General features: G+C 45.9%; 1 protein-coding gene across 18 annotated transcripts in view; it reads left to right on the plus strand.

Annotated features, from left to right (window-relative positions):
- The window catches only part of ABI3BP (ABI family member 3 binding protein), a 1,784,442-nt gene that overhangs the window by 1,020,854 nt on the left and 742,870 nt on the right, over positions 1 to 20,718 (plus strand). For all 18 annotated transcript variants that reach the window (XM_086934483.1, XM_086934484.1, XM_086934487.1 and 15 more), the window contains exon 8: positions 17,467 to 17,535. In XM_086934483.1, the coding sequence (XP_086790609.1) occupies positions 17,467 to 17,535 (69 nt within the window). The remainder of the gene's footprint in view (positions 1 to 17,466; positions 17,536 to 20,718) is intronic.

The raw sequence follows: 20,718 nt of genomic DNA on the forward strand, positions 1-20,718 counted from the left end.
ATCTATACATACTTACCTTTCTATATTTATAAACTGTCTACAATGGTAATGCCTCACTATATTCTGTAGTCTATATTTAGGATCCACAGTCACATGCATTAAGCATTTTTGCAGTCGGAAACGGATGATCAGTCTGTTTCCGACCGCAAAAATGCTTTCATATATGTATGAAACACTAATTGTGAATCAGTAACACGTTACCGAATCGCAATTTGTGTTTGCGATTCAGTATTTGGAAGGGGCGTGTTTAAGGCATCCCTTCAAAATACCGAATCCGAATGGGATGTATGAATGTTTTGTGACCAAATTTACGTCGGAAAACATTTATATTTTATTGACTCCTTGAAGGAGGTCGTAACCCATTCGCAAATGGAAAGGAGTTCCCAGGGGGTCCCTTTCCATTTGAGAATGGATAACATTTTGTTTAAGAGCAGGCAGTGGTCTGTGGCCTGTGATGGTGTGGATTCCTAATGGCTCGTAAATTGAGACTTACCTCCTTAATATTCATGAGGTAGGTCTATTTGCGACCCATTAAAATTGGCTAATAAAACTGAACAGAGTTTCATGCATTAGGATTAGCGATTACCTAATTGAGATTCAGAGAAAATAGCAATTAGGTAATCGCTACTTGTAGTAATGATACATGTGGCCCCACATCACTTGGCACCAATATTCTTTTTTGCCTTTTGAACACGTTTTGACATTAACACTGGAGTGCAGTTTGCAAGGACAGTAACATTTTGATACTCAAGAATGTAATCACGTATTAACACTCGATCTATCACAAGCAACATGTTGCAACAGTGAATACTGACACAACACTTCCAGTGGGACATTACAGTAGATTGAAGATGCCAATTGAAAGAGCTAATACTCAACACTGGGCTCAGCTAGGCAGGGCCGACTTTAGGACAGTGCGACCGGGGCAGCCGCACCTTGTGCTGAGCTGGGAGGTGGGGGACGATGGGTTTAATAGCACCTGCTGCAGAGTTTCTTGTGTGTTGAGTCTTTTTCTGGTAACAATAAAAATGTCAAGGGAACTCTGGTAATTAATGTTCCTGCTGGAGAGAGATGGTGTTTTGTCTAGTGGCAGTTCTGACTCATCATAAAGTAGCTCATAGAGTTGATGTGCCGGCTGAACGTGTACCATACAGATCACAGAACTGTTTTATGTGGATACCTTTAGTGGGATACTGCATTTCTCACAGAGATCCTTTTGTCACTTGCAGTACATAAGTTACAATCCTAATATAGCACAGTGGTCTGTGAACTATCATCAAGGAGCTGCATGCAGCCTGCATGGTATAGGTTAGAAAGCTATGTTTTTCCCCAGTTTTTTGATTATCTCATAGAGGCAGTGGATGACATTTTTAAAAATTTGAGCAATGATATAAAATCGACATTGGGTGGGAGATCTAAAGATGTCTGTGTTGTTTGGGGAGGGGATTTCAACTGTTGTATCTGCCAAAGTGGTGAGAGAGGAACCTGTGGTGTAATGCTGGATAACAAAAAAAGTTTGAGTCATTTCCAGCATACCAATTGTGGGGACCTTTTAAATGAAATTATCTTTGGCTGTGATATGGGATTTGTGAACAGAATGGCTAGACCGGAGATTCCCTTTCATCCCACCTTTAACGGTAGAGGGGCAAATTCAACAATCGATTTTATTTTGATGACGGCTACACATGGGGGAAAGATTAAGGTTTATAACATTCTGGATAATCCGCTTAGCGATCATTTCCCCCTTAGCCTAGAAATCAGTGGCAGCCCTAAAGACTATCATGGAAATGCCATCTCAAAACTCCTTGTAGATAATATCGCCATGGTTAGGAAGAATGGTTATGCTTTAAAATGGACCACTGTGGTCCCTGAAGATTTTCTTCATAATCTAATTAAGAACTGTGAGCACCATTTCTATGCCTGCACGGATGGGAATATTGACGATATAGAATGTATTAATTTTTTTTTAGCAATTGCCTCTCAAGTAAAGAATAGCCTGTGGATTAAAGCAAAAAACCCCAAAAAGATTTTAACAAGATGGTTTGATTCAGCCTGTACCAAGGCTTACTCTAAACTAAAATATGCCTTAAGTGCCCCCGATAAGGATCGCATCTTAATCAAAGCCTTGCGGCATGACTATAAGAAGACTCTGAAAACAAAAATAAACATTTTAAAAAAGGAAGCGTGGGACACATTATGCGAGGCCTCTTCTAGCAGAGATACTGCAGCTTTTTGGCAAGCAGTAAATGCTCCTTTTTTAAATGATAATGTTTCGGACAGGATATAAATAGCAATTACGGAGATGGAGTCGGTGAAGCATTATTCAGATCTATATTCTGTGGTGAGCGCTGCAAAACATTCCCTAATAGAGGATAACATTGCTGATGGTTCCCAACACTCACCGACTACTTTGGATTTGGGCATTTCCCTAACGGAGATAAATGCAGGGATTAATGCAAGCCTGCCAGGTAAAGCCCCCGGACCCGACGGGGTTCCGGTAGAATTATATAAAAATAATATCGGTCTTTGGGGTCTGATTCTTACCCAACTTTTTAATGCTACATCTCGTAAAGGCCTTTTATCTTCTTGGTGTGAGTCTATAATAGTGCCGATTTTTAAGAAGGGCGATAGAGCAAGTTGTCATTGCTATCGCCCCATATCGCTCTTGGACTCTACTATTAAGATTTTTGGTTGTGTGATTTTAAATAGACTTCAAACTTGGGCTGACGAACATACGATAATTAGCGACCTTCAATATGGTTTTAGGAAAGGGCTGAGTACTATAGATCAGTGTTTGAACTTGCACATCCTTATTGAAAAATACACTAAGGCGTGGGGTGGCTGCATGTTTTTAACTTTTATTGACTTAACCTCAGCCTTCGACTGCGTCACCCATAGTAAACTATGGCTGATCCTCGTGAAATTAGGAGTAGAGAAACCGATAGTCCACTTTCTTAGGGAACTTTACTCTGGGGCATCCGCTAGAGTTAGGCATGGGAAGCACGGCGAATGTACAGAATCATTTGGTAGTGGTAGGGGAGTGCGGCAAGGCTGTGTCCTTGCCCCATTTCTCTTTACACTTTACATTAATGATGTAGAGAGGATATTGCTAGAGGGGTGCAGGGACATGCCGATGGTGGGTAGAAGATCAGTCCCAGCGTTGTTGTACCCTGATGACGCCGTCCTGATGGCCAGGACACCGATGGCCATGCAAAGCATAGTCACTTCCTTTACAGACTTCATGACCAGCCTGGACTTAAAGATAAACTGTTCAAAGACCTTTAGTATGGCTTGTGGCCCTGGGGTAGCCAGAAAGCGAAAGGTAATAGTCCAGTTGATTTTACTGCAACTTTCCCATATCGGGGTGTTTTATTTGATTACACTGGTCCATGGAATAATGCAATTAAGTCAAGAAGGCTATTGTTTTGCAAATCAATAATGGCCTTAAACATTTTTAGTAAAAGGATGGGCAGGAAACCTGTAGGGGAGACGCTAATAGTATATAGAGCGACCTGTGTAGTCATCGCAACATATGGCGCTGGTCTGTGGTGATACACTAACGCAAAATCACTGCAGGTGGTGGAAAATAGCTTCATGAAATATCTTTTAGCTGTTCCAGATAGTGTTTCTATATACGTTTGCCATAAGGAGCATGGGGAACCATACTTAGAAGATACCATAAAGGTTGCACCGGTTCTGTTATGGCATAGGGCCTGGGCCACAGAAGAATGTGTATTAAACCGCTCCATCTTGAAGGATGCGATGAGCTTAGATAATGGTGGCAAGGTAGGATGGTTAAATTATGTGAAGAAGTTTCTCACTGACCTAGGCCTGGTGGCCTACTATGATGATCCTTCCTCTTTGTGCGCTATCTCCAGAAAAGCCCCAAAAGAAAAGTGTATGAGCTACTTGGAAGTGTGTAGAACCACTACAGAAATGTTGAAACAAACAGTGGCTGCACATCAACTGATAATTACCACAACTAAAATGCAGCCGTATGTTAGTTACAAATGAGTTACTATGAGAGGTGTTTATTAACTTGTTTTAGTTTAAATATATTATATAGGTCACTTAGCTTCCCTAACATGAACAATTGGTCAAAAGTTTTACTTAAATGCCCTTGTGATGAATTGTCCGAACAATCAGACATGCATAATTTTTTCTTCTGTAAATTTTATTCGCCACCAAGGCGAAGATGGATTGTTCTGATTTTGAAGATCATGGAAATAAATCGTTGTCGCCCAGCTTTTTTAGCTATTCAGAGATTGGACAATATTTTAACTGTCGCATCTATCTCAGCGTTTTTTAAATATGTTTTTAGATCTCGGAAATCTATTATATCCTGAAAAGTGCAGAATTGATTGTATTTTATGATGTATCTTAAATGTGGTATTCTTATTAGTGATTTTATTTGTACTTTTATGGTTGTTTTGTTTTAACAGCCGAATAAAGTTATAATTGAATTGATTATCTCAATGCGTAAAATGGTTTGTTTTGGTAGAAATACAATCTTATTAGTAAAGCCAATCATAAGCACTGAGGTATGTTTCAAATCACGAGTTTGTGTATCTCCAGACCAAACAATTCTAAAATATACTGCTTTCTGATATGGATGGCATGTTATTGCTACACCTTATAATCCTCATTGTCATATGTTTTATTTCCTATAGACTAATTTACACATGTTTAATTGTCTTTCTATAATGTGTGCGTGTGATGTAAAGTGCTCTGACACACTACACTGGTATGAGTAGCGCTATAAAACAAATTAAATACATGTGAGAGAGGGGCCGTGGAGAGATGAGGAACACTATTGGAGGGTGGTAGTGAGTGAATCTGTGGAGAAGGAGGTCATAGGAGTAGGGCACCAAGAAAGATTGTCGAAACGTGGGCCACCAGCGTTAAAGTCGGCCCTACTGCTAGGCAGAAAGAAGATGCCCACAAACATTCAGAGCTCATACATCCACTGAGATCTGTCAGCAATTCAGATGTTATCTTGCTCCTTTGCTGGGAACACAACAGGGGAATTGGTGTTTATACACAGCAATGATTTGGTAGTAAAAGCCTATGTAAACAGGCAGTTGTTTAAAGATTTGTGGTGCAGGTAGCAACACCCACAGTGATGAAATGCTTAGAAGACAATTTGGAGCATATTTCATCAATTCACCTTTGTAGGCTACATATTCTAGAATCTGCGTGAAAATGAAAACTTTCCTAGCTATCGCAACGGAAAGTTTCAATTCTATTAAGGACTCGGAGGTGAGGATTATGCCTTCCTACTTCACTTTATTTGTATAGCAGCCATTCAAAACAACAAGACTACATTTTCCATCAACCCTGGGGAAATCTGTAGTCAAACAAAATTGCCCAATCAGAACAGTCATGGGCCCACCAATTTGGGTCCTCCAGTGTCTGTCCAGATAGTCTGCCCTCACTGGCCCTTCCTCCTCTTTCTTTGCTTGAAGTCAGCTGGAAACCAATCCTCAGGCATCTTGCTTTTTTGAGTCTGAACCTACGAGGACAAAGGGAGACATCAATTCACGAAAGGGAATATAATGCAAGCGGAAAAAAATATGACATGGCAGATATCCATCAAGCTCTAAACAGTAACCAAAGGGAACTGAAATTTGAATGTGGTATTACACAGACTGGAAATACTTTCTCTCATTGTCATGAAAAACCACTGATCATAAAAAAAATAGAAACCCCAATTGTGTTTTACTTACTGACACTCAGGTGGGGAATCCGCTAGCGATCCCTAGGGTGGGATAATCCTTATTAGAATTGAACCTTTCCGTTACGATAGCTAGGACATTTTTCATTCTATGTCAGGACTGGTGCCGAGGATTATGCTAGTTCAAAGCTTGCTCACCACGAGGTGAGTCATGTCCAGCACAGGCTTGAAGTAAAACCTTTTAAAGGTAGAGTCCGAAGACCAATCTGCCGCGTTAAGGATATCTTCCAAACGGGCACCCAAGGCAAATGCTTTTGAAGGTATTGCCTCTCTTGCCAAGTGGGCACTAAAATCCTAGAGGCTGATACCTGCTTCTGGCATAACCCACCTCACCAATCGGGAGATGGTAGGGAAGGGAACCGCCTTAAAAGACTTGCGGAGAGCGATGAGAAGTTGGCGCTCACCTGGAGGCCGAAATTCTTCTGTCATCTCCTCGTAAGCTTTCAAACAGTGAACAACACATAACTTAGGACAGTCTGGGAATTCTGGGTAAGAAATCACTTGTGTGTGACACTTTGTTCATCGATGTAAGGTGAAGGTGACCCCTGAGGGAGTAAACATTCTGGAAAAGATGTATATTTAACGCTCTTACATGGGAGACACGTCTGCAAGAAATCAGAGAGTAACATTGCCAATTTGACCTGAAAGCTCTTTTCGTGAAAGGAGCCTGTTGCGCTGCCAGGATAAAAATAAATTCAGGACTTGGTTTATATCCCAAAGAGCTGAGTAACTGGGCTCCGGCGGCAAGGATAGCCGAATGCCCCGGAGGAGTTTGCAAACAAGGTCAATGTTCCCCGACAGGGGAATTGTTGATGGGGACATGGCCCACAGAAATAGCAGAATGAAAGGTGTTAATAGAGCGATAAGCAAGACCGTTAGAAGCCAAATGGGCCAAGAAGTTCAGAAAATGCACTACATCCGCGTCCATGGGATTGGCACCCCTTCACAGAACCATCGGCCCCAAGCGGATCCATAGCGTTTGACGGTACTGTCCGCCCACGCCTTAAAGATAGCGAAAGGCCCAGGACTTCCCATCGTCTCCTGTAATCCTCCATGCTACAAGCTGTAACGAGTTCTGCAGAACTAGAGGATGCGGAATCCCGTTGGGATTGAGAAGAAGATGTGGTAGCAGGGAGAGTAGGATTGGAGAATCCCAGGAAAGTTCCAGAAGAACTGGAAACCACACTTGACACCTCCACAGGGGAGAGAGGACTACCAACTCTGTTCCCTTGTCACAGACCTGTGCCGTGACACGGGTCAGCATCGCACAAGGTGGGAACGCGTATCCCATCTCCAGGTTCCAATGCTGGAGGAAAGCATCCGTAGACACTAAGGGGTCCGGCCTCCAACTGTAGAACCAAGCAGCTGGTTTCGAGCCTCGAGGCAAAGAGGTCGATTGAGAATAGTCCCCAAAGGTCGTTCAATCCCTGAAAGATCGCCAAGTCCAGTTTCCACAGGCTGGAATCCCAGAAGTTGCAGGATTGGAAGTCTGCTACCAAATTTTCCTGGCCTGGAAGATATTCCGCCATCACCGAAACATGGTGATCCAGGCAGTATTGCCAGAAACTAGTGGCTAAATCGGAGAGGGCTTTAGACCTGGTGCCTCCCAGATGATTGCTGTAGTGAACCGCCAAGATGTTGTCCATCTTGAGGAGAACTGAAGATTGAATGCAATCCCTAGTCCAACAGCGCTCCGCAAAGGAGCCCGCCTGGAGTTCTAGACAGTTTACGTGTAATTTGCCTCGTCTGGAGAGCACAATCCTCTGGTAGAAAATCACTGCACCTGGCTCCCCAGTCCAGGGTGCTGGCGTCCGACTCTTTAATTAGGTCTGGAGCGGAATCGAAGATCGCACGACCGTTCCAGGCCTCCATATGTTGGAGCCACTATTGGATCTCTTCCCTGGCTTCCTCTGACAGGGCTGCCTTGAGAGAGTAAGAGCATCCCTTCCGAAGGTACGAAGGCGTTGTACGCATGATAATGAAGGGGGCCTGGGAAGATCGCTTGGATGGAGACAGAGAGCAAGTCTACCACTCGAGCTACATCCCTGAGGGACACATGAATCTTGACCAAAGTGCGTCGCAGCTCGTGACGGATCTTCGTGACCTTCCGAGGCAGAAGACTGAGAGTAGAGGACCTTGAGTCGATCACGAAACCCAGAAATGTCAGAGTCTGGGAAGGAGAGAGCATTGACTTTGTCTCGTTGATGACAAACCCCAGGCCTTGGAGGAGATTTACCATCATCTGAAGATGCTGATTAAGTTGACGAGGGCAGGAGGCCATAACAAGTAGATCGTCGAGGTAGACGATCATCCGAATGCCCCGAACCGCTCAACCATTCTACCACAGGTTTGAGGACCTTGGTAAAACACGAAGGGGCTGACGAGTGGAAGGCAAATGTGAAAATGTGACCGCGCCAAGTGAACTGAAGGAAACGCCGTGGGGAGGACAGACCAGAATCACCAAATAGGCGTCCTTCAGGTCTAGTTGAACCAGCCAATCGTTGGGAACAGCACATCCCTGAGAAGATGGATACCTTCCATCTTGAAGTGGCGGTAGCCCAGCCACTCATTGAAATCGCTTAAATTGATTACCGGACATTTGCCCCTATTTGTCTTGTCCACTAGGAACACATTGCTGATGAACCTCATGGGTGAAGAACCGAGGGAACTATTGCCCCTTTGACAAGGAGGGAGGAAATTTCCTTGTCTACCAGAGCGGAGTCCTGGTAAGAGAACTGAAGAGGACAGGGTCTGGTGCGTTGATGGGGGTTCCCCAGGTTCTCTGTGTGAAAGCCTTGGATGGTTTGCAGAACCCATGGTTCCCCTGTGACAGAAGTCCAGGCCTGAAAAAAATCCCCAACCTCCCCCCTATTTTTAGATGGGAAGAAGGGAGTAGACTCACCATTAGAATAGGAAGCAGCTCCTCGGAAGCCTCGTCCTTTGCCACGTCTGCCTCTCATGGGATAAAAGTTGCCAAAGCGGGACTGGTCCTGGTATTTGCCATTGTTGGAGCCTTGCCCTCGTGGCTGGTGGTTGGTACCACGGCCGGACGAGCGGCCCCTGCCTCACCCAGCCCCATGGAAAGCCCGGGGAAATACTTTCTTGATTGTAGATTGAGCCTGGTCAAGGGAGGTGAAAGTATTTATGAATGTTCCCAGTTCTTTTACGAATGGGTCCCTAAACAAACCCCCTTGGTCTACCACTCCAGGTTCTAAATCTGCAAGATCGCCTAGTTTGGGGTCCACCTTGATGAGCAATGAGCAACGATGCTCCGTTGTGATGGCACAATTGGCATTGCCAAGTAACACAATAGCTCTCTGAGCCCAACCAGACAGGGAATCGAGGGAGTTGAGGGAGCTTGATGACTTGGCCTCCTCCGCCATGTCAAGCATCTTGGTCAAAGGGTCGAGGACATCAAGGAGCTTATTCTGACAAGCCCGCTAGGATCTGTCAATTCCCTTCTTTGGGTCACGCATGACGTTTTGGAGGAAAGTTGCCATGCGAGTGTTAATCTCCGGTGTGAGGGCGACTTTTCTATCCAAAGAGGGGCGGGAATATTCTGCCAGAAGACAATTACGAGCGTCCTTCTCTCTTGGCTTTCTGATGCAACGCTACGTATTCTGCCACTTTGTCCGCTAGAGCCCAGTCGGACGAGCGAGGACAGGGCCGGCTTTAGGGCAGTGTGACTGGTGCGACCGCACTGGGCGCTGACCGGTGGAGGGGGCGCTGACCTCAGGGGGGCGCTGTGTTCAGCAATGACGTTATGATTGGAGTGATGAGGGGCTCCTTTGCATGGTAGTAGTGACAGAATTCAAGGAGGCGGTCATAGGGTGTTGGGGCGCCAAGATGATTCTGGTACTGGGTGCCATCAGAGCTAAAGCCGGCCCTGAGCAAGGATGAACGATCTCGTCCGGATCAACTATATCGAAGACATCTGGTGGAAGTGTGGTGTTGCAAGGTCTGGAAGGGCCCAGTTCTGCATCATCATTCCCCGAGTTTTGGGGGATAGCTGGGGGGGTCACTTGCGGCAGGCTTGGTTAGGTGGCAAGGAAAGCCTGTTTTAGCCTATCGAAGGCTGCGACGTCCATCCTGTGTCTCTGGGACACTTGGCTGGCAGAGGAGAGGGTTCCGGCAGAACTGTAGGGGTGGGAGTTGTTGGCAGTGGGACAGCCACCGGTAAGCTTGCAATGCGTGCCAGGGCTTGATCAATTTTCTGAGTGAGTCTTTCTTCGAGGGGGGTCATTGCTTCCCCAACTGCTCTATAAATAGAAGCATCCACAGCTTCGGAAAAGTCATCATCCCATTGGAGGTCGGTCAGGGCGTTATCCCCTCCTTGGGAGGCGTCATCATATTCAAATTCCATGATGACAGGCCACAGAAAAATAACAGGACAGATGAGGATAAAGAGGTAGAAAGGTCTGGGTGTCAGACGTTGGCGGGAAACCCCAAGTTCTGTAAGAGCTGGGTGTCAGCCGGAATGCAGGGCGAGAAAAAAACTTGCAAAAGTTGGCAAAACAAAAGGGGGTAATTAGCCCTGGGCATGAGTGTCTGGTGCCTGCAAAAGGTACAGGTGAAACTCCAATCTGGCCTGGGATTCAAGTGCTCAAAAAGCGCGAGAACACGCTGTAATCCAGGACCCAGACGGGCGTAATAGGAATTGATACAGACTCCACAACTAAGTGCCAAGTGGAGCGTGAGGAATGCACCACAGAACAGCTGTGAGAAGGAGAAATGACAAAAAAACGCTCACAGCTCGATCGCGGTAATCTTTTGCCTCAGGCCAGTAAAACCCGAGACTATGGCACCTCGCACCAGCCCTTCAGGGTTGAAATGCGCCTGCCACAGTAAACGCCTCATGTGCCCCCTGACTGCCGGAGAAGTGCGGGTGCACCAGACGAGCTCCCTCAACGGGATGGGCACTCGTCCCTGAACAAAGTAAACAAGCATTTACAATGCAATGGTCTCGGCATCATTAAAGGTAGAGCTATTGGCATTGCTCATGACATTTCTTTTTTTTTCTTTAAATCATAAATAAATGGCATTGTCATTTACATTGCCAATACACAGCACTCTGCACTCAACAGCACACACCACTCTGCACCTGCACTCACTGCTCTGCACACTCACTCTGCACTCACTACTCTGCACTCACTACTCTGCACTCACTACTCTGCACTCACTACTCTGCACTCACTACTCTGCACTCACGACTCTTCACTCTGCACGCACTACTCTGCACGCACTACTCTGCACGCACTACTCTGCACGCACTACTCTGCACGCACTACTCACTACTCTGCACGCACTACTCACTACTCTGCACGCACTACTCACTACTCTGCACGCACTACTCACTACTCTGCACGCACTACTCACTACTCTGCACGCAGTACTCTGCACGCACTACTCTGCACTCACTACTCTGCACTCACTACTCTGCACTCACTACTCTGCACTCACTACTCTGCACGCACTACTCTGCACTCACTACTCTGCATTCTGCACACCTACTCTGCACGCACTACTCTGCACGCACTACTCTGCACTCACTACTCTGCACTCACTACTCTGCACTCACTACTCTGCACTCACTACTCTGCACTCACTACTCTGCACTCACTACTCACTACTCTGCACTCACTACTCACTACTCTGCACTCACTACTCACTACTCTGCACTCACTACTCTGCACTCTCTACTCTGCACTCACTACTCTGCATTCTGCACTCTCTACTCTGCACTCACTACTCTGCATTCTGCACACTCACTCTGCACTCACTACTCTGCATTCTGCACACTCACTCTGCACTCACTACTCTGCACACACTACTCTGCACGCACTACTCTGCACGCACTACTCTGCACGCACTACTCTGCACGCTCTACTCTGCACGCACTACTCACTACTCTGCACGCACTACTCACTACTCTGCACTCACTACTCACTACTCTGCACTCACTACTCTGCACTCACTACTCACCCTGCCACTCTGCGCTCACCACTCTGCGCTCACCACTCTGCACTCACCACTCTGCGCTCACTACTCTGCGCTCACTACTCTGCGCTCACTACTCTGCGCTCACTACTCTGCGCGCACTACTCTGCGCTCACTACTCTGCGCTCACTACTCTGCACTCACTACTCTGCGCTCACTACTCTGCGCTCACTACTCTGCACTCACTACTCTGCACTCACTACTCACTACTCTGCACTCACTACTCACTACTCTGCACTCACTACTCACTACTCTGCATTCACTACTCACTACTCTGCTTTCACTACTCACTACTCTGCACTCACTACTCACTACTCTGCACTCACTACTCTGCACTCACTACTCTGCACTCACTACTCTGCACTCACTACTCACTACTCTGCACTCACTACTCACTACTCTGCACTCACTACTCACTACTCTGCACTCACTACTCACTACTCTGCACTCACTACTCTGCACTCTGCACTCACTACTCTGCATTCTGCACACTCACTCTGCACTCACTACTCTGCACACCTTACTCTGCACGCACTACTCTGCACTCACTACTCTGCACTCTCTACTCTGCACTCACTACTCACTACTCTGCACTCACTACTCTGCACTCACTACTCTGCACTCACTACTCACTCCTCTGCACTCACTACTCTGCACTCACTACTCACTACTCTGCACTCACTACTCTGCACTCACTACTCTGCACTCACTACTCTGCACTCACTACTCTGCTACTCTGCACTCACTACTCTGCACTCACTACTCTGCACTCACTACTCTGCACGCACTACTCTGCATCTAGCCGAGACCTAAAAACTCCACACATATTGCTTAACAAGATCCCTGCACTCCAGGCTTAACCAATTATTGATGGTACCTCCACTCAGTAAGGCTCCAACTCGGGGAACTCCTTTCTGTCTAAGAAGCTAAAGTGTGGAATTCAATTCACTGCTCGAATAAGAAGATTGACAATCACCCCCAATTCCGAAAAGCACTTCGGACTTGCTTCTCCCCACCTCTGATAACACAAGCTACTGACCCAATACTCAAACAAACGGCAAGCGTAAATGCATGGCTGCATCTCCTCTCACACACACCGCAACCTTCCACATGTATGCGCCATGAGATAAGCCGAACCCTATTTGCAGCATGATTTCGAAACTCATGCACCTCAACCAATCTCTCCCACATAGGACTGTACCTAGGCTAGAACCAGATGTGAGCAGTGTACTTTGATATTCAATACACTGACTGACTCCGCTAGCCCCTCATATGTCAGGAGCCTGGTCCATAACTTTACCGATCTCACTGCACTAAATCCTTACTTAATGACGTTATTCATCCTCCAGTCCAGGCGATGAGCATTGTTCTGTAAATGAGCAGGTTCTCTGTTACATCTCAGATGTCCAATTTACATAATTCTAAAATCAGTCAGCCACCTCCTGTCAGCAGCAACAAGTACAACCACCACACACAGCGCTTCTGCACATTCTAAAGCATTTGGCGACCTTCAAATAGTGTATTTAAAGAAAATGATAAGTTCCTCTTTGGAGACTCACGGAGCTGCAGATAAAATTATTTGAGAATCCTGTTGCTGGCAATGCACCGTAAAACCCCAGTTCGCAACTATGTGTCAGGAAAAAAAACTTGAGAGACCTTACCTAATAAATATTTCACCACCAACCACGAACAAATGCAATGCAAAGCCTAGTTTTACACAGTTGCACTGGTTCAAAGTGATATGAAATGCCAGCACCTTTCGTAAACATCCTCTCTCTGGGAGAATAAACCCCAAACCACCTCCATAAATTGTCTTTAACATCTATGCATTGTTAACCGCGGCTACTTGCCGGCCCAGGCTATTGCGCTTGAATGGTCCATTAGCCACTAATATACTCAGCACAATGCCTTCCTGCCTACGCACCTGTGCCTGGGGCACTGGGCAGGCGGGGGCACTGTACCCGGAAAAAGAACCCCCACCCCTATCAACTGCTACAGGACTTTTGGGGAGAGGGGAGCCGGACAGAAGGACAGCGACGCGCACTGTACCTGGGGTATGGCCGGAGGTGGTCTCAGGAGGCAGCCGCTAGCCGCTTCGAAATCCTCCGCGGTCCCCCTCACCCAAAGTCGCCCTTCAAATGTAAGGAGGCGGAGGACCCGTGCAGGACAGCACCTACTTCCGGTTTGGCCGGCAATGCTTCCGGGTCGCCGCAGGCAGCGCGGCGGCCCGCCCTGCACGGGGAAGGGAGGCAGCTTTCGAGGAGGACAGCACCTGGCCGCGAGCGCGTTCTCGTGCGCGTGGCCTTAACAAATCGGCGCGCGCGGCCAGTGCTGTCCTCCTGGGAAGCTGAGCCGCTAATAACAATAAGGTCTCTGGCGAGAGCGAGCTTCGCTAGCTTCTAGCCGAGACCTAAAAATGAAGCGGAGGCGGGCAACAGCATTGAAAATAAATAAAGAAGCCCTGCGCCGCCTCGAAATTACCAGACAAATGGGCGATAAGCCCGATAACAAATGAGAAACGCTCATGCGAGCTAAACAGGGGGTGTTCTAGCACACTGTGAAGTAAACAAAAAGCACTTTAAATGGAAACAACACCAATAACAATATTGGCATAGGAGCGCATGAGCACACAAGAATAAAACAATACTAGAGCCATAGGTCTAGGTAGGAGAATTGATTCCCTGTCTTACTGTTTACCTGAGATACTGTTCTCTCTGTTAGAAGGGTTTCATATGGGATTGACAGAAGGAAGATGGAACGCCAAATATACAAGGGTTTTCTGCTACCTTTGAGATTTTGGAACCACCAGTTGGGAAATTACTGAACTGATTTATTTTGTCTGATACTCCCAGAGCAGTAGTGGAAAGTTAACTTCTTGGAGAGTTGTGTTTGGCACTGAGAATCTTGCAAGTGCCTAATTTGAGCCCCTGCAAGAACTGGTGATGTGCCCTTTCGGTGTTGGATGTACTTTTCTTGGTAGAGACAGTAATACAGATGCTCTGAGTAGGCATGTCTCATCATTTGTTTGTCTCATCCTTATTTTGGTCCAAATTATTTGGTTTGTGAGCCTCGACGGTCCTTCTCCCGAAGGAAGCCCGTTGGTTCAGTTTAGATGGAGGAGTGGTAATTCTCCCATCTAGCACAGCTTCAGCTTCTCTGGGTGGGGGTGGGCTCTGTGGGTGTTGATTTGTGGTGAATAACGTCTGTTTTACATGGAGAAAGAGGCAGACTTCCAGATGTATGACTCTGAGATCCCTCTCTGTGACTTCCTATTTATTTACTTTGGTTCCTGATAAGAAGTACTTGGAGCATTATTAAGATATCCACAGCATGGTTGTTTGGGCTCTGTTTGCAAATATATACTTTTTCTGGGTAGTTAATTGCGCATGTTTTTTAAAGAGCTGTCCAATAAAAGGGGGTAGGCACCAAGTGGGATGTTGCAATGGTTTTTCTTCTAATTGATATTTTTTAGTAAGTTTGACTTCCCTGTATATATTGTGTGGTCATTACAGGCTGTAAATATAAATGCCAGCATTTGTAAAGCGCACAGCTACCTCCGGAGAGGTGTCCCGGCGTTCGGGCTGTCGGGAAGATTAAGCAAGCTATTGCCCCGAGTCACATGGTGCTGGGATAACCTGGTGACAGAGTCAGGGATCGAACCATAAACCCTTTGGTCCGGAGTCAGGCTCCCTGGCCACTGCGCCACACCTCTTCCACCCAGGTGGGGGCTTCCTGGAGCAGTCAGGGCTGTAGTGCTTAGGGCAGCACTCGCTTAAGTCACTGTAAGCAACCTTATGGTGTCAAAAGCAGGCAGAAGCAAATTTTAAAATAAGGCCTGAAATAGGACTCTTTGCCAGGTGTGATGGGATCGCTCCATCAGCAAAATTTAATTTTACCTGCAAAATGGAAAATCATTGCACCTTTCCTAGGTGGGTTACTTCTTCAGGTTTGAGGATGTTAAATACCAACCTAGTTTCTTTTTTCGAATGATGCACTGCAACGGGAGTACACTGCTCAACTTTTAGAGTCTTCTTTTCTCAACCCCTGATGGAAGTCTTTGGCATAGCCTAAAAAGTAAAAGCTATGAGACAAGAAGAACCAGTAATGCCCCAGCTCCGATCCACTGAAGATGATTTAACAGATCACAATCTAGGCAGTCAGCCTTCAGTGTGAATACGTACCATGGGCATTCACTAAGGATAAAGGGACACTTAAACAGCCTACCAAAAAGGAAAAGTAATTGAGAGAGGAACTACATTAAAACTTTAATCGAAAGTAGCCTTCACCAGCAGTCACCAGCAGCTCTCCTACCCGTAGCTATAACACACGCACGTGTCTCCACGTCTTCCTCTCTGACTACGTGTGTACAGTGGGAGACAGAGGCTGGCAATGTTCCTTCCAAACAAATATACACCACTGCTTAACCCGTTGTTGATGTTACAACCTGTAGGTATAGGACTTCAACAATAACCCTTGCACTCTGCCCCACTCCCTCTTACATGTTGTAAATACCCCCATACTGTATTCCTTATCATGACAAGAAAGCCAACGCACACGTTTGTCTTGTGGTGGTAATTTGTTGGCCGCAGTTTTATTAGGAATACAAGGAAACATGTATATACTTTGCATCATGCTATGTCATCCCAAACTTCCTTGGTATTGTCTCTTGGCCCTTCTGGGTCGTTTCCTTTGGTAGGTTGGATTTTTTGTGCCCCGTTTGCGCGGGTAGGGAGTAGCTTCTGTCCCAGAGTTAGGCCATCTCGCTACCTTGTCCGACTTTGTTGTGCCCTACCGTCCGGCGGGGACTGGGCTGCGAGCGCCGTCTCTATTTGCTACCCCCCCATTCAGTAGGCCCCGTTACCCAGCCGTGAGGCATCCCAAAGTGGGTGGTCCTACCCACCTGTCCTTAAGCCAACTCACCCAGCCGTGCGGCATCTGAAGGTGAGTGGACCTATTCTGGCACACCACCCTCCGTACCAACCGCTCTCGGCGTAGTTCTTCGCCACGCCTTGCTTCTTCCTCAGCCCTGCAACATTGCTGTTCCTTAGGTGTGGGTGGGTGGGACAAGATTGGGCTCTGCCGTTGTTGCTGCTCCCCCCTCTCCATGAGATAGGAGCTTGCCTGGGGGAGCAGTGGTTATGTGCCCCCCGACTCGCCTTCGCCTCCAGGGAGTCCCCCGTTCCATTGGGGTGTTTGTATCCTGCCCTGCCTCCCCATAGGCCGGGGGTGTCGGCGCTATCCCGGAAGTTGCCGCGGGGGGAAGGGGAGAGGGGCCTCTTCTGGCCTCTTTGTCTTTTTCGCGCCAAACGCCGCCCCCACTAGTTTGCCTGGGGGGCACGGCGCTGGTTATGGCGCCGGCTCTCGAGCCCCCTATGGGAGCAGCCTCTGCAAGAAACGTATACGTCCTGAGAGACATCCTCTCGTGCTCTTTGTGTCTTACTGAACGAGTGTGCGTGTGTGCGCGTGCGCGTGCGTGCGTGTCTCACTTGCGACAGTAATCCAGCAACCTTAGCACATGTCCATATGCGGTGTGTATACCATTTGCATCAATATTCCAGCATCTTCCCTCACATGTCTTTAGCTGAAACGTATAGGTGTCATTCCTCAATGAAGTTGCTTGTTGTAATATCTGGTCATGATATAAATGACAGTGTAAATAAATATAATTCAAATGTGTGCAACCTTTTACGAATCTGTGAATATATCCAATAGGCATGCTTACTTTCTTTTTACAGTGGTTCAAAATATTTCAATTCCCAAAAAGGATACATCCGTGAAGCCCCCTGTACCACCAGCAAAGATAGGTGAGTAGAATATTTCCATTCATGTTCACCCGACGAAAAAAATATTTAGTCATGTTTCACTTTCTTGACTGTTTTTCGTTTTCCCTTCATGTGCAAGATATGACTTTCATGCTGAAATAATAATCTGAAACAATACAATGACATCTAAAAACAGTCAAGCGATGTACATAACTAACATTTTATTTTTTCGTGAAAGAAATTTCCATTCAAAATACAGATATTTTGCGTATGTTTTGAGACTGCATTTGTGTATGACCCTGGAACATATATATTTAGAATTTACTCCAAAATACATTTGTGGCAAAGGGGCATGTTTACAATATGTATTATATTTTATGGTCAGAGGTAAGGATGTGCCGCCTTCCCGAAATGCTCACCCGAAGTCTCCAAAAGAGCATTACTCCAGGGCCACAGGGACAAATGACAACTTTGTAACTGCGGCTTTTGGCAGGAGTGAGATGCATATGCAAATCAATGATCTTGCTATGACAGACGGCTTCTCACCGCTGAATGCATGCTACAAAATGTAGTTGTATGTGTTTCATAGAGGGACTGCAGCAGCAGTGCAAGAAAAGAGAAACCGTTTATTTTTTCAAATCAATCAAAAATATATGTATTCGATATAAAAACTATGATAACATTGCCAACAACATAGATGATGCATTTAATTATACAAAACAAGGTTCGTGGATGTGCACAATAAGTTGCTAACAGCGTTCACTGGAAAGGACTCTCTTTTGAGGATGATAACCACTTCAGGGTGCTTGAAAGCACGCAGTGCATGTATGTTATTGCTCTGGAATACAATCGTTGTCAGTAGAAGACCGCTGGCGTATATTAATTTGTAAATAGCGACACATTGCTAAGGTGAGCTGAAAAGAAACAGTGTAAACACGGCACGTGAAAACTGGCTATGTAGAATCATTTTATGTTTCAATCACTTTTTAAAGTTTTGAAATGTTTACAAAAAAAAGGCAGACCTACCCATCTAACATCCCCATAACCCCCAACAACCTCTCCTTTACTTATTCCCACTTCGCACCCGCCTAGCGTAGAAACATAGGGGCATATTACCGAGGCGTGCGTTGGAAAACGCACAACGCACATTCCGGTATCGCCGGCTATCGCCGGATTTCATCGCCTTTTAAGTGCTCAATTATCAATGCGCATCAGGCAGGCGAATAGAAATCCAGTGAAAGTCGGCGATATGGCACATTAGCGCATGAAAACAAACGTTGTTTTCATGCGCTAATGTGGGCCTTGATAATATGGGGGGGTGGATTCCGCTTTATGATCCACACCCCCATGTTAACAATGCCTAACGCCTGGTCAGAGCAGGCGTTGAGAGACCTGCGATAAATGAGTTTATCGCAGGTCTTTTCCTCCCATCGCCTTCCTTGGTAATAGGGTGTTCCCACCTCCAAGCACATTTTTCATGTGGTTGGACGTGGGAACGCCCACTTTGCATGTCATTAGCGATGTTTATCGCCGACATGCAAAGTGGGCTTGGGCCAGGCTTTAAAGTGCCCTTGTTAATAGAGCTCTAGCAGTATCGCCGCTTTCTCGGCACAATTCGCCGAGAAAGCGGCGATACTAGCCCTTGGTAATATGCCCCATATTTTTTTGCGTACAGACTTTATAAAATATACAAATATCATAAAAGCGTCCTGACTGTCAGGTGCATGATGTGCATTCATTTGGATGAGCCCATCACAAGATAAAGGGAGCTTGAGACGTCAACGAATGCCAGTCAATTGATTGTGTAGACTCGTTTCTGGTTCACACAAAGTACATTAGGAACATTTTCATATTATATATGAACACATAGAAACCCTCCTAACCACTAACAATCTCAATTCAATTTCTAAAGATCCTGATCTGTTTTACGCTCTCAAAGTTTATATTTTGATAGGATTGAATCAGATTGAAATAATGCAGGTCTTCCCAAATGCCTATTCCTTAGTAAGATTAACCGACCGAACTTTCGAGGCACAGTCTGATGAAAGGGTGTCTTGAGGGGCGTAGCAATGGGTGCATCATTTGCAATGGCACTTGGAGCCCGGGGCCTAAGGGGCCCAGCTAACCCTGATTATGACTGCATTTTCCTGCATGGCCAGCAAACAGGGGCCATTTTACTTTCTTGCCCTTGGTACTTGGCGCACTTGCCATGCCCCTGGAAGGCATATATCCAAGCCCCTATTGTTAGAAGTTGGCCTGGCATATGCTGTCCACTATTCTAGTCGGCACCTTGCACCAGTCCAAACGACCCTTATTGATGGTAGGTTTAAAGACAACCAGGCAACGGGATGAGAATCTGGAACTCACTTCCGCCACAGCTCCGGTCCACCACCTCCTCCCAGGCCTTAAAAACTGACCTCAAAGTTCTCCTCCTTCAAAGACACTTCCAAATTTAATTCACACCCTCTCTATTATCTGAAGGAAGATCTTCCATTATAGAAATTCTATTCTCCATGACTATTGAAGTGCCTTCCCAGTGTGTTCTTGTGGTTTGAGTATCTGCCATTTATTGCAGTATTATTCTTCTACCTGTGTTTGGTACTCTTTTGTAACATGCACACGTCACTTTTCTCTTGTAACATGCTGTTTGCTACCTCTTACATTTTGTTTGCTTTAGATACTTGCACAAGTGCCACCATTGCCTACGTAACGTTTGTTCTTGTGTTTGTGTGTCTGCCATTTATTGCAGTATTATACCTCTTCTGTTACTTTGTATGCTTTTGTAACTTGCACACATGTCACTTTTTTTTTCCCTCCTGTAATGTACCGTTTGCTACCTCTTGTATTTTGTTTGCTCTCAATTGTCACTTTTGCCTCATGTAGTTTGTAATTTGTTCACTTGTAATTTTCTCCTCATGTATCATTACTGTTCCTATTGTGAAGCGCTCTGACACCTTTGGGTAAAGTCCGCTCTATATAAAAATGCATAAATAAATAAATAAATATATAGAAAGCTATTCTAGTGGTAGCTGTGGAGAGCAGCCTTCAGGCTGGCTTGAAGGATTGTAAAGCAGCTTGTCTTACCAGTGTATAATCTCATGAATGACCACATGAAAGGAGAACCACACCAGGTATATATATAAAATATATGTATTTATTCTAAGCACATCCCTCTAGTCTCTTTATGAGGCTAGAGGCAAAAGTACATTCAGTAAACTTAATTAG

This window comes from Lissotriton vulgaris, chromosome 8 (genome assembly GCF_964263255.1).
Source record: "Lissotriton vulgaris chromosome 8, aLisVul1.2, whole genome shotgun sequence".
Taxonomy (NCBI): domain Eukaryota; kingdom Metazoa; phylum Chordata; class Amphibia; order Caudata; family Salamandridae; genus Lissotriton; species Lissotriton vulgaris.